The sequence below is a fragment of the Neodiprion fabricii genome, chromosome 3 (genome assembly GCF_021155785.1).
Source record: "Neodiprion fabricii isolate iyNeoFabr1 chromosome 3, iyNeoFabr1.1, whole genome shotgun sequence".
Taxonomy (NCBI): domain Eukaryota; kingdom Metazoa; phylum Arthropoda; class Insecta; order Hymenoptera; family Diprionidae; genus Neodiprion; species Neodiprion fabricii.
Window position 1 is genome coordinate 28,173,267 of NC_060241.1, and position 15,052 is coordinate 28,188,318.

A 15,052-nucleotide genomic window follows, 5' to 3' on the forward strand; every position below is an offset into this window, starting at 1 on the left:
TAGCTTTCCAATATTATAACTTTGCATTACTTAGCCGGGAACAATAAATAATTTACCGCGCTACCAGCTCTTGTCTGAATTCCTATTACTATAATTATAGTGAATATTTTGGGGCGATGTTTTCTGTATGTATGCATGTATGTACATCGGACATACATACACGATAAAACCACTAATATATTACTTTCACTCGTTAAATTAAATAAATAAATAAAAATTACACTCGGTATGGATGATTTTCTACTAAGTGTGACGACAAATTAGGCACAGCATTTAAATGGGGACTAGATTGATGGTGAAGTATAATTGTCATACCTAGTTACTGTTACTGATTTGTGTATTATCGAGATGGGCTTTATGGTACAAACATGTTTCTTTTCACGCGATACACCGCAAACCGCCATTAAAAGTAAAAATTATGTGGTGTTACACTTGATGCAGGTTCTCAAGGTAACATAGAAAGAATGAGGATGAATAGTCAGACAATTTATGTACACAAAATGAGTTTTTATTTAATCCTATATCTTGTTTAACAATAAGAAAGCAATCTTTTTACAACATTGTAAAAAGTACATTGCCTGCTTACTTCGCTACAATAGCTTTTAAGTTTATTTATAAACAAAATTAAAATAATCTTACTGTTAAAATGGTTGGACATGGTTGATTGCAACATGTCGGGATGCTCTCCAGCTCACAGAATAGGAGCGAACCTAATCTTGTTTTAAATCAATTTTTTTTTCTTTTGTACAAAATGCAGTTTGTTTCACAGTCTTCATTGGCTTGTTTTATCGATCATTTTATCATCAATTCCCATAAGTTATATGTTGTTCATATACTGATTGTGCACACACAAAATTACCCGAAATCAGGACGTATAATCTTTAGTTTTGATTATTCAAGGTTAAAACCGATCTATTTGCCAGTTATATAATAGTATAACTCATTCTGCTGTCAAATAGGACCGCTCAAGTAGAGCATGTGGATCCCATTCAACAGCATTTATAGATTGAATTTATTCTGTATAATAAATACCTCATATTAGATAAATTATCTTCAGATAAGATTTGCGGTTCCAATTTGCCTAATTATGTCATATACAACAGCCAAACTGCATAGGGCTATGAGTACAATTGATATACATCATTACAATCCATCGAATATTCAAAAAATGAAACCAGTATTGCAACATTTTAAGAATATGCGAAATCAGCGTCAGCATACATCTTTATATTTACTATAATACTTGACACCTGTGTAGAAATTAACTGCATCATTCAAGCGGTTTGTTCGGGCCGTGCTTTTACTTTTTTTCTGTCTTGTCAACTAGTTATTAAATAATATTATCATTACCATTACTATTATCATTATTATTAGGTGAAATACAAATTTATACAGAAGAGCTGGGCTATATTATGTTATTTTAATGATTTCATGTACTGCAGTATATTATGTTAATATGGATGAACGCAAATGAGACACTATTGCTGTGGACTGTTTTTGATGGGTTGTTTGCGCTGTTGTTGACGGGGTTTAATGGAATGATGATTCGTCGAGTTGTGAGATTTGTTATAGGGCAGGAAATCTGAAACAAATGAAATAGCATGATTAACAATAATTCAATGTGTTACGTTCATAAATACAGTCCTTGTGGTGTAACACTACAATCTATGATGGCCCTGTGACTGAATATGCTATCACGCTTCTTCATGTAGTACTCTTAGTACTCTTGTGACTTTTTAAGGCTTTAATTCTACAGCAGGTGTTTTGTGTTGTTCATCAACACTGTATCTTTGAATGAAACATTAATTTCACCATTATCATTTGGGTCACATTAATCAACAAAGTTAATGTTCAAGGAACCAGTCATCTCTAAACAAAAAAAAAAAACATTTGGAGAATTGAGGAATCTGAGCAGGCCTATAAGCCTTCGAAATTAAGATTTCGAAGTTAATTATGCAGACGCAGCAGAAGTGAGAATATTGTCAAATTAAAGACAATTAAGAAATGGTTAAAATTTTATCTCCTAGCACAATGTTGTATTTCTTTTTCCCTATTTATTGTAATCTGTCAGCAATTCAACACTTCAACAGGTGACCATGAATGTCCGGCTCACAGAATTCGCAACTTATTTAGAGCAAAATTTTGAACCATCATAATTCGGCCATACAATGGCAAGCTATATTCAGGGTTCTAATATTGATTGTAAAAAAAATACATACACTAGAGCCTGTGCTGACCTTATAGGTATCAATCAGAGGACTAAATAGTCTCATGCCTCAAAATTTGTAATTAACATATTCATTAAAGTCAACAATTCATAGACAGATATAACGGTCAAGTGAATTAACCGACTATGCAGAGCTCGTACACCGATTCTTTTCAACTTTTCATGCCAAGAGTTATCTATTGATTTTAGAGTTTCAAAGCATTCATATCTACCTATCCAGTTACATTAATGCATGTTACTCAGGTTCATGATAGTTCATGCAGCTTATTAAGGCATCATGAAAATCTGGTTTCGCATCCTACCTTGGATTGCTGGAAAAGTTGCAATTTCTCAATCATCAAGGCATGAAATTGTAATGTACTAATTTAGAACACTCACCAGTGGTTACAATACAATTTCTGCACTGTGGTTGCAACTTAAGATTTCCTTAGTAAGGTTGGTGCCTTTGGTTCTGGCGACCGCCACCCCTCTGCTTGCCGCCGTAGCCTGAGCCTCCTGAAACACACGCACGGCGCACTGTTAGCCCACGTGATTGGAACCCTTAAATCCTTCCACCGATTTCAGATATTTAGAAATCTATTCAACATTAATCTGGTTAACTCTACCACACGCACACAGTGACAACCAGTTTTAAACTAAAAAAAATAATGTTTACGAAAGAGGCTGGCACGATAATTAAAGGCAATAGAAATACTACATAGAGGCTACAGGCTAAGGTAGTAAGCGTTCGGCTGTGTTCCTATTCCAGTGAGAATACTCTCCTCACTTGTACAATTTCTGGTCTTAAATGATTAACTGAAATAAAATCGGTATTTTTTAAAAGAAATTACATACTCATGTTGCAACTGTAGGGGCTCGTTCATACAGCTGTAGTCGCATGGTGCATAAGAATAGAATGACTAAAAAGATTCTACATTAATTACACCACAAAGCAGGTTGTCGTGAAACAACCTTGCGGCAAATTGACAATATTTACAATTGAATTAACGATTTGCTACATGAATTCAGGGCAAAGTTACGATACTTTTTGATCAATTTGTAATGGTTTCCTTTATTCTTGACAGAAGACAAGCAACTTACAGGTTGCAAGTTTCAGTAATTCTTCCACTGATAAAGGAACTGCTTTGATCTTTCTAAATGTTATTCATCTTTGCCAATCATTTTTACTGTGGATGTGAGATAAAAATAGACACACTGATTCTGAATGAACTGAAACTCAAAAAATGTATGGATAAAAAGCATGTAATTGTGAATATCATTGAAATCACAGGATATAAAAATATTCAAGGAACTTGTAGAATAGCCTATGAAGCCCAAGTAGATATGGTAATTATTTGGCTTGTAATTCTCGATTAAAAGACCAGAAACGTGTATTCGGAATAGGTTGTTCCAATGAAATGGAAACACAGGTTCGTGGGTACAGAACACAGGCACAATTCAAAGTTTACTATGCAAACCAAATTAATTGTGTCATGAATATATCACAAGCACTTTTTTATCATCAGATGGGATGCTTCAAATGCAAGAAAAAAAAAATATTTTATGCACATCGCATGAATTGGAATCATAAAAAGCATGGCAGTAAAAATTTACTGGAGTATAATGTTACAGTAAAATAATGAAAAATTCATGAAAAATTGATAGTGGAATGATTATTTTGCAGTCAAAAATGGCACGAAGTACAGATTTTATACTTCTGTGTTCATTCTGTACAGACTTCATTTCACCTATTGGGCCATGGCGCATATTTACAACAGTATGTTCGCATTTTATTGTGTCAATGAAATTATGAAGTATTCTGAATTTGCATCAAAATACTTTTTCTCTGGTAGCTTTCAAAATAATAAAGTTCGAAATTGTATATAAAAGTTATATTGCAATATAGGCCTTGGCATACATGATACACAGAGAAAATTGGTGACATGGATTAACTCATAGTAGATAGTGAGATGTATGGAATCATTGCAAGTAGTTCACTTTTCCCAACATTCTCTGTATATTCATCGGAATGAAATATATGAGTATATTTTTACGAATGCATGGCTAAAGTAACGCTGGGTTGGAATAGTTAGCAGTAACCACTGCGTGAAGTTCCTTTAAGAGCTTACTGTTTACTTAAGGTCCAGATAGAAATCAAGTGCAATACAAAATAAGATTGGCAATTTAATTATGTTACTACCAATCAACTCAGTGAATAGTGAAAAATATTGAAATTTAATCAAATGAATTTTCATTTTCGTGTGATCGTTCTGTTTATACTCGTTCAATAACTTTGAATCTCATATTCTCATTACTTTTGGCAAATTATCATTTCACATAATATATATAAACGGAAGTGTTTTCATTGCATTTACAGTAATTATGGATCCGAAAATTATATTGACAGTATTGAATCATCCATGTAGGTATAATATGACTTTCCAAATTATTTCGTGAATAACAATACAGCAATTCAATTGATCGAGTTGTTACACATTGTGTTATTTTTAATGTGAACAAATTTCTCAATTATTTAGAGGCAGAGGAAAATATTAAGTAATGAAAGTTTTAATTCATGAAAGGGGAATGCTGGAAAACTACTTATTAGCAGGCACAAGGTTGGAGCGAGGAAATAAATCAATGAATGTCTGAACGGAATGAAGAAATTCAAAACAATAAACAAAAAAGGAACGCTAAGGCGTACCTTTCCCGCGTGCACCACCGCGCCCACCACTGTAGCCACCATCGTAACTACCACCGCCATAGCCATAGCCGTCTGCATTTCATGGAACACACGGTATAAGTGATGCAGTCAGTATAGCCGTACTGTTCCAAAATTACTTTTAGCGCACTGTTCTCACGGTCAACGATTACGTAAATTTCAAATATTTGGCCATGATCATATATTAATGACTTAACAGTGAAACTATCCACCAATATGCATGTGTTGTCAAGAACCTGCACGAAATAATGTGTTGATATTTACTCTATATGCAAATGCTAACAGATCACTAAAATGGAATCACAGACTAACACAGAGCCATTCGATCGTTTCACTTTTCAGCCACAACTTTGAATGTAATCGGATGCAGACCTCAAAGTCATATGACCGAAAGAAATCTTGAAGAGATTTATACTTCGTTGAAATAGCACTATGATTTCCACAAAGAAATTGCAATTTACTCAACACGCTATTTCAACACAAATTACTCAAAGCCATGATGCCAATTTTCCTTTATTACGCAATCGTTTCCAAATACAGAAAGATCACATTTATTTGTGATCCATTTATAAGTCAATTAGTATTCTCTACACTTGCGAATGATCTGACATGCATTATTCTGGCATGACGAGGTCGATGAAGAACTAAAATGCTGAATTGTATTTTCGCATTCAAATCGATAAATATACTGTGTATATCAAGACCAGTTGATAAATAGATGAAATTCAAATACAGGATCATAAGCCATAAACGTGACTGCCAGCTGCCATACTGAGAAAAAAGAATACCATCATCATGACTAATTACCCATTTTCTCATCATGGATGCGAAACCTGTTCAAAACCAATCATTTGAATAAAATCCATGTTTGTCTCATAGCGCCGTGTGGTGTGCTGGTAGGTTTTTTGTTTTTAAATGACTATTTTATCAAGATGCAAATTCGAATACAATATACTATATTAGTATAGTAAACCAAGATCATTTCATTTTCGTACGAAAACGAGCGATTCATATGTTGTGACGAATTCTACTTACAGAAAAAGTCTATACCGGGTGCAGATTCCTAAATTTTTAACGGGTAGAGACACAGGTATATTAGGGATACTGCCTCGGTACATACTTGTGATATAAGTCGAATTCGTCACTTACAGCTTTTCAACGGATAAACAAAATTCGGATTTTATTAGGTAAGGATTCAATTCATTTTCCGAAATATGTTCCACGCCCAATTTGACTCATCTTATCTTTGTTGCTGTTTGAATAGCTTGAAGATTACCCAAATGCTCATGTATCAATATAAGGTCGCTGATAAAAAGCATCGCGAAAGAGGCTTATTCTAAAATAAAGCACGTAATTTGGCTAATTACTGTAATGAAATTACATGAAACGAAGAATTTCAAACAAAGACATGCATCGAGGGATTATGATAGGACCGAAAAGCAGGAACGAGGGGGTATACCATTTCGTACTCCGTGTTATCCTGTACACTTTGTTTTTATATTTACCACATAATTGGTTTCATATATAATTATGTTACAGTGATTGCGTGGATTTGAAGTCAGTGAGTCTGCAGAATTTAAAGAAATTCTTTTTTACAAAACAATAAATTCTACTAATTCACTGACATCAATCAGTGAACGTATGAAAGATCGAATTTATTTTTCAAATAAAGAAAATTTAACTACTTCTAAATGAAATGTAGGTACATCAATTCCAGAACACATTTTTCTTTTGCCGATAAGACTTTAAGAACACAAGGAAACGTCAATTTTTCAACACGACAAAAAATTGTACAAAGTTTGAACCAATAATAAAAATAGTTGGAACAGCTCATCTGGCTTCACACTTTCACTGTTACATATTATATTCTCCTAGTGTATTGTTAATAAGTTATATATTCATTCATTTATAGCATATTAAGTAAATATATTATAACAAGGCATCAAAGAATATAACATATATAAGATATAAGTTAGTTGGTCACAGCGTAACACGATGGCTGATACCAGGGAAGTACATTAAAAATGTTCAGGGTACGTTCTTAGCTCCAATCTCTTTAAATATGTTCAATACATAAAAATTTCAATTGGATGTGCAAAGTGAAGGTAAGGTAAATATGAAAAAAAAAGGAAAAAAATTACCGTAAGTATTTTGTAGAACTACAAAACGAAAACAAAAGAATTGAATTGAAGTAATTAATATTTTAATTCAGAAGTATTCGCAAACAATGCGAACATAATTCAAAGTTATGTGAACAGGCTCTTTATGGTAAACTTGATTTGAGTTTTCTAAATAATGAGTCTGCACGCTAAGGTGAGATACTTGAATATCTCGTAAAACAATTAGATCCAACAGTATTCAAAGAATTACCAACTCGAATAGCAGAGCAGTCTCATAAGGAATTCTCATTCAAAGTACAAATATCTCATCTATATTCATTACAATATAGTCATTCGAACCCAAAACCATTTGCCTGTCTCAAGAGAGCACTATATACAGAGCAGACACATCAGCCATGTTGTTCCACCACCATTCCACATAAAAATAGATTTCACGAATAGTACTAACAGGACGGTGTTCTACGTAAGAGATCAATGTAGTATAACAATTAATAGATACCGTTGAAAGAAAAAAAAAATATTAAAAGTAAATTGAAAAAAAAAAAAATCTTAAAATTTTACGATTAAAAAAAAACTTCCGTTCGTATACGCGCCATATTCAAGTCTGCATACATAGAATCATCCTGTTTAAAATCGTCTTAATATACAAGTTTCCTTCGTCTTAAAAATAGACCAACAATGGCATCTGCCGCGTATCTAGTGCTTCAATTAGTGGCCTGTCAGTTGCAAGAAGGAAAATCAATAAATAAATAAATATATATATGTATATATATATATATATGTATATATAAGTATGTCGTGTGTATAAGGAACTATAAAAGTTTTACTAAAAATTTAATAGTCAATATTACCGTATCCACTGTAGTCGTAGCCACCATAACCGCCATAACCACCGCCATAATAGTCGTATCCACCTCCATAACCATCATAGCCACCTCCATATCCACCCTGGCCGTAACCGCCGCCGTAACCGCCACCGTAGCCGCCTTGACCCCAACCGCCTTGACCGCCGAATCCTCGGCCTCGTCCCCCTCGACCTCCACGTCCTCCGCGACCTCCAGCGCCACTGCCACGCATGCCACCCATCCCGTCGGGCTTGGGAGTTGCTTTCTTTACGTCAACCTGCATCCAACAAAAAGTCAATTGTATAAAGTTCAAGCAAAATCGATCATTTTCTTTGTATGAAAAATATTCGTAATCTCATCTTCTCTAGCATACTCCTTGGGTTGAGTCATGATTGATACGACGTAATGATAAGTAAAGACAAATAAAACTAGACGACATATTGTAACTAGCTTCGTATATGATAAGAAGATGGTTAGCGAAAAGTAAGCTCAGTTATCTTAACTGATCTCACGTGACAGTGCCATTCTGCATCCGAAGGTGTCCTAAGATATCTACATCATTGCTTACTTCAAGTTCATAACGATAACGAGATCAGAATATAATAGATAAGATAGGGTATCTATAACAGGACAACATTGTAGAATATAAAGAAGAAAACATTGCGAAGAATTTAGGGTACTTAAATGTAATTGCAAATGACAATAGCAGGCTCGCTTGGTTTACAGTGACACATACCTCTTTTCCGTTAATAGTTTGTTTTGGTGTTTTCAATAGTTCATTTACTACTTGTTCCGATTCAAATGTGATGAAGCAGAACCCTTTCCTCTGGTTCTTTGTCTTATCAAACGGCATCTCTACTTCAACAATCTGTAAAATATGGTACGAGAAAAACAATTAATACAAGTTGATGTTGTATTAAGTTAATATTCTTTAAGTGCAAAACTTTCGCATCAGGTTTTGAAGTAATCATCACATCAACTCAGTAGCAGAACTGACTAAAGTGTTTTTGTCATCACAAAATATGAAAAAAAGCTTATTTACAGAAAATATCCAGTGATATCAAACAAAAAAGAAATAAGATGAAAACAAATAAGTCATTCGAAGTTTCAAAAAAATTGATGTTAAATAAATGTGGTATTTCAATATCTACAAATCTATCATGAACAGATCGTCTTCTCATTGTGACTTCGATGCTGAAGACAGTCAATTATTGTGGAAATACTTTCACACGTGGAATATAATGTTTGTGAATAATTTTGAACAATAATTCATACAAATACTTACAGAACCAAATTGGGAAAAGAAGTTTTTGATGTCGTCATCGGTCAGTTCTGTCGAAAGACCTCCAACAAAGATCTTTCCATGACGAGCCTTCGCTTTTTTGGGATCAACTTTCTTGTTATTGATTACGTGATCACCAGCAGCCATGATCTGTAATAAAGCAGACAAGGTTCACATTAGACATTTCAGACAGAAAAATGAAAACTTGACATTTCAAATAAAGTTCAGCTGCCAAATTGTCGTCACTTACACTCAGTAGCAGAACTGACATTTTAGTTTCATCACATAAACTAGTTGTTTTGTGGTGTCATATATTGAAAAACAGTATATTTTCTGAGGACCAGAATAGTTACCTTATCTAGTGATTCAGCTCGAGCAAAAACAATGAACGCGAATCCTCGAGACCGTCCGGTGTTCGGATCTGTCTTGACGTTGATACTTTCAATATCACCATATGAACCAAAGTGATCTCTTAGCTCCTCTGAAAGTTGAATGGTAAATTTACGTTGAAAATTGAGATCTTGTGTCAATATATCATTATCATGTTAAAAATTAGACTCGAATAAAATGTACTCAGTATTTCTATAACAATCTCATGTAACAGTGCCATTCTGTTATCTGAAGGTGTCCTAAGATGAAACATCATTGCAAGTATACAGTTTTTCTTTCAGTTTATATAAACTTTGAATCTGATTATCAAACGAGGAACTTGATGAGACATAAGTTTTAAAAACATCATATTAAAAACCACACTTACTGTCAGTAGTTTCCCAGCTGAGCCCTCCGACGAACAATTTTCTGTGAATGACAAAAAGACAAAAAATTAAATGAGTGAAAATTTTTATATCTACAATGTTCAAATTCCTAGGCTTTGTAAACTGCCAAGGAATTCAACTTCATAGAGAATATTTTGCAACATAAATTGTTTCATGCTTGTGATATTTGGATGTCAGCAAATTCAAATGTCTCCGCATACTGTGCAAAAAAAGATCTGCAATAAAAATGATGAGAGGTACGTAGCATAGCAACAGTCATATAGGTCTTTTAAAATTAGTTGTTTCGTCAACAATTTATATTGAAAGCCGCGTACCACCTGGATATGTAACTTTTACTGTCAAATACATTTTCATACAGTGCAGCATATTGTATTACTTTTCCCCAAAAATTATTTCAGATAAATTTTGAACTACCACTACTTTGTTTTTCTTATATCATTTCTTAAATTTAGTTTAATAATTGTTCAAGCTACAAATTTTGTAGTTACAGTAAAAATAATAAAAAGTTTCTATGTACCTATCATTGAGAGACTCCTGGTTCGCTCCACCCGACCTGCAAAGCAATTCAATGATTTTATTTTACCAATGGAATTTTCAACTGTAGGTTTACTAGACTAAATGAAGCGAAGAATTTGTATTATATTTCCCATTTCTCAGTTTGAAAAATGACTTGACATGAAAAGAAATGCTTCGACTTAACCCCTGGAAGTATCTAGAATAACTGTAAAAATGTTAATTTCTTTATTTTTAGTTTTACCAATTACTAGTTACATATTATACAAATTTGCATAGGGCTATTATCGGAAACGGGGTAATGGGCAACTTTTCAAAACAATACAACAAAATAGAAAATTTATTATATATGTATTGTACGACGTTGGTAATATATTTATATATAGAGGTATGGATATTTAATTTTAATGTTAGTATAGACAGCCGTGACATAACTCTACAGGCTGCAATTTTGAATAAAGTTGTGTTTGGGTGAAAGAAGGAGGGAAAAATGGAAAAAATATTCCAACAATACCTAAGGCTATGTATATATTATACGAACCTTGCATATACGGAATCAGTAGGTATGCATTTGTTCAAAAGATAAAGTGTAAAAACAATACGAGAATGCTGTTTTAGACGCATTTGAAATTTCACATGTGCATTTGCCAATCGTGAAATTTCTTAGAGAAAAAAAAAAAAAAAAAGAAAAAAAAAAAAGAAACCGCTTAGCAACGACGAACAAAAACTTGAGAAAAAACACATGAAAAATAGTGTGCTGAGCAAAATTTTCACAACAGTCAGTGAAACCCGAGCAATACAGTTACAACTCCAGTTGACATACAGCTGCGCCTAAAGGAAACAAGAGTCAACTTTGCCAAGTTGGAATAAGACCGTTGATTAGCCCAAATAATTGACAATTGGTAGATAGGTACTGCAACTCGATTGAAAAGCTAAAAAAATTGTTTATCATTATTTAATTTATTATTTTTCATTGAGTCATGATTATATCTTTCTCTTTCTATTCAAATTAAAGTTGTGATATTTTATAATATCTCTCTTTCTCTCAGTGTGTTGATTATCTGTATCGATAATTTGTTTATATCATCTAGGGCTGGTGATAAATACCGTGGGCACCAGTCACTCGCCGGTACTCAGTTGTTGGTCGGGTCACGGTTAGCCAGTTGCGAGCCGCCCGCCATATTTGCACGCAGTCGATTGCCACCTGCAGACCAAGCCAGATAAACTGGGTTAATGGCATTTCGACCTATCGGAGATGTTCACATTTTCCCTAGTGACTCTGTGCTTTGGTCACGCCCAAATTGTATTTGGAATTGACATCGGACTCGTTGAAATTGACATCAGATCAGATCATAATTGACTCTACGCGTGACCCAGCAGACAAGTGTGTGTGACTCTGATTCAATTTGACTCGACTCGACACAACTCGACTTCCAGTGCTTGTGCTGATGTACTTGAACTTGACGTTGACTTCTCGCAATAATTGATAGAATTCAATTCTCAATGCCTCGTTCACTGATCCCAGGTAAGGATAATGGTCAATCGTTAAGTATTGACCAATCTGAATAGCGCTGTAAAAAATTGAGGAGATTCTCGGCTGGCCAAAAATGGAATCAAAAAAGTTACACTCTAAAAATATTACAATTAATATCCATGTACAAATTTAGTAACAAACAAATTACAGATTCTTACTTATCATAATTAAGTACAACTATTAGTAGATAGAAGAAAATTAGAATTTACACAGTTACAATTTTCCATACAATAGTAAACCTTGTAAAAGCACAGTTATCAACTAATAAATTATCAATATCATCATATTTTATAGTTACCTTGATTTCATTTGGTAATGTGCAATTATTTTTTTCGTTTTTTTTTTTTGTTTCAATTTACTACACAATTCAATATTTTGGAGCGCCGGCTGTCAGCCATATTTTTCTACGTTAAATATTTTACTCGCGCCCCTCGACTTATACCGATTACTCAAGTGTACAGGTAAGAGATTGTAACCTAATATTTGGCCCAATTGAAAAATCCTTACTTCTAACTTTTAAAACAAATATCATAAGAATACTTTCAATGGATCATTCAACAAAATCACATACTATCACTCATACCATCAAGAATATCTAGATAATCAAACAAATTTCAACCAGACCCAACAATAAAGTGTAATATGAATGGTCGTATAATGCATTGCTAATTTTCGAGATTGTACGATGGCGTAGCCAAGAACAAGTGAGTGTGAGAAAGTTGGACTCGTTTAATTAGCTAGATTCCACAAAAAAAAGATTACAACTTCTCTTCCCGTACACAAGACTTGAATAGATTAGAATATAGAATGCTTACCCGTAGTACAAATGTACCCCAAACTTTATCATTATTTGTGAATCCAAAGCTGTAGGGATGTAAGACAACATTGAGCCTAAGGCCCAATAAATCACCTTCAGAAATGATAGTAAAGAAAAAAAAATTACAATCTATTTACAGAACATCGCGCGCAATAATTCAACTGCTAAATGCTGGAAATCATCCTGCTCAAGGTCCCGTTATGCTGAAAATGTAAATGTTACGCCGCAAATTGATGTCCTTAAAAACTAATTTAACAAACAAATGATCATTACGTATAACAGTTATTTAAACAATATTCTAGGCTATGTATTTAAAAGATAAGATGCGAGATCATAGTAGAAAATTGACGTACAGTTGTTCGCAACAAAGGAAATCCAAGCCAACTCCCCGCCATTTTAAGTGTGCGGGCGCGTCCGCGGCTTTAGCCGGCGACTCCATTTTTTTTTCATTTATAATTTCAACGTAAATTTATTTGCAAGTATGTAAAAATATTCACCAAATAATATACTGAAAACAATATACCATCAAGTGGTGTGAACGGATTTGGAGGGAAATGCTCATGTAAAGTAGATGCAACTGGATATTTTATAACAGCGTCGTGCAACCTGGAACTTCCCTCCATTTTGCTTTTCATCGGTCAGAAAGTATTAACTACATCGGGGTCTTGAACGACCCCGCATCTAATAATAATTGTTCAGCAGTTGTAGCAAAGATTTAGGTTTGTAAGAAAAATAAACATTACGTGTTCTCCCTGGGTAACTGTGTTGTGTATTTTTGTCAAGTTTACCTGTCTTCCTGCGATTCTTGGCCATTTTCTGTAGCGTCACCGCCACCGTTTTCAGCATCACCATTCTGTTCAAAGCTCTGGTCCGCGATGTCTTCGCTGAAGTCCTTATTCTCCTGATCAGCCATTTTGGAGTATTTGTTTGGTTTTTATTTTAACGTAAAGTTGACGCGACTTATAAACTACGCGAGATAACACCACTTAACGTCCGCACCGCTCGGCTGCCGAATGGAGAAGACTGAATGGGGACAGGAAAATGGTGATTGTGCGTCACACGGGACGCGCAAGGTGTTCTGGGTATTCGCTTGCCTCTCCCAACCAATCGGATACCTCCTATAGCAGTTTCGTAAGGAATAACTGGTCAATACTCTTCACCGAAGGGGCATCCGTCAGAAAAGTGGGGAGAAGCTCAACGATGGAACCAATCAGATCGCTCCTTTGTTCGAGCCAAGTAGCAGCATCATTTCCCAGGATTCCCGCGCATGCCAAAGTTCGCCGAGCGGGAAATCAATACAGCGTGGATCCATCTCCCGCGCTACGCATATTTTTTGTTCTACCCTCTTATCGCATATTTGCACAAGTGAACCAGATAACTTGTCCAGGAAAAATGAAAAGAAATGATCGTCTTTTGCGGTTGGGCGAATAATTTTTGTTCTCGGTTTTGTCAACTCTTGCTCAAAACACGACAGATTGTTTACTTATCTCCGTTATAGATCACGCGTCTCCATTTCCGGCACTCGCTTTAGTCGCTGCAGCCACGACCGGCCGGTTAGCATATAGGTAGCTTATTTAACGCCTGAGATATTTAATGATGTAAGCATGGATGTAAGCGTACTCTAGGCGGTCACAATTTTTCGTAATCATTGCGATCGTCTGTATTATTACATCATATTATTTATCGCTAGCGGTCACGTAGCCTTTCTAGCATACTGAAATGTTCGCAACTAAAGATGGATCAAAATTATAAAAATATGTTTCCCGGTTTCCTGGAATAGTCTTGTATTTTGTGCAACTATACTCGACGTATTGTATGTACAGTAATATTTATTAATAGATTCCCAGTAACATACTGTTGTTTTGGAATCTAAACTGGAACGAGTTCCCTTCCAAATCAAATCTTACGTGCCAATGAATAGCGACGCGAATGACAGGAGAAACAAACAATACGTTAAGTATAGACACGTAAAACTTCTACATAAAGAAAACGCGTTTTAGTTTTAATACTAAAAAAATAGCGAGTCACTGGTAACTTATTAATGAACATCAAGTAGCTGTACCAATAACTTTATTTTTCTCTACACACGTTGGAAGTAGGTACATAGCTTACCAGATGAGTTTCTTATTTTTCTCAACAATGAATATCAAACCAGATATAGGTACGTACGTGTGAATCGTGTCAAATCAAAGATTCGATGCGCAATTTTTTAAATAAATTCCCACGTGTTTTCCTTT

General features: G+C 34.6%; 1 protein-coding gene across 5 annotated transcripts; it reads right to left on the reverse strand.

Moving 5' to 3' along the window:
- Nucleotides 1-486: 486 nt before the first annotated feature.
- Nucleotides 487-13,846, reverse strand: LOC124178643 (RNA-binding protein squid). Of its 5 annotated transcripts, XM_046562148.1 has the most exons (10): nucleotides 13,604-13,846; nucleotides 10,469-10,504; nucleotides 9,933-9,973; nucleotides 9,529-9,656; nucleotides 9,179-9,325; nucleotides 8,630-8,761; nucleotides 7,900-8,170; nucleotides 4,911-4,982; nucleotides 2,606-2,722; nucleotides 487-1,582 (listed from the first exon to the last, which is right to left on the reverse strand). In XM_046562148.1, the coding sequence occupies exons 1-9, from the start codon at nucleotides 13,726-13,728 to the stop codon at nucleotides 2,655-2,657; spliced, it is 1,020 nt and encodes a 339-aa protein (XP_046418104.1). In that variant the 5' UTR covers nucleotides 13,729-13,846; the 3' UTR covers nucleotides 487-1,582; nucleotides 2,606-2,654. The 5 variants fall into 5 exon arrangements, with proteins under 5 accessions (XP_046418104.1, XP_046418105.1, XP_046418107.1 ...); XM_046562149.1 differs by lacking the exon at nucleotides 10,469-10,504; XM_046562151.1 differs by lacking the exon at nucleotides 4,911-4,982 and having other exon boundaries at nucleotides 13,604-13,844.
- Nucleotides 13,847-15,052: the final 1,206 nt, after the last annotated feature.

Excerpts from the sequence above, each read along its gene's own strand:
- LOC124178643 (XM_046562148.1), bottom strand. The coding sequence starts at position 13,728 with ATGGCTGATCAGGAGAATAAGGACTTCAGCGAAGACATCGCGGACCAG. Across the intron at positions 9,657-9,932 it reads CAGCTGGGAAACTACTGACA|AGGAGCTAAGAGATCACTTT; the intron begins GTAAGTGTGGTT and ends TTCAACTTTCAG. Across the intron at positions 8,171-8,629 it reads AAACTATTAACGGAAAAGAG|GTTGACGTAAAGAAAGCAAC; the intron begins GTATGTGTCACT and ends TGTTGGATGCAG.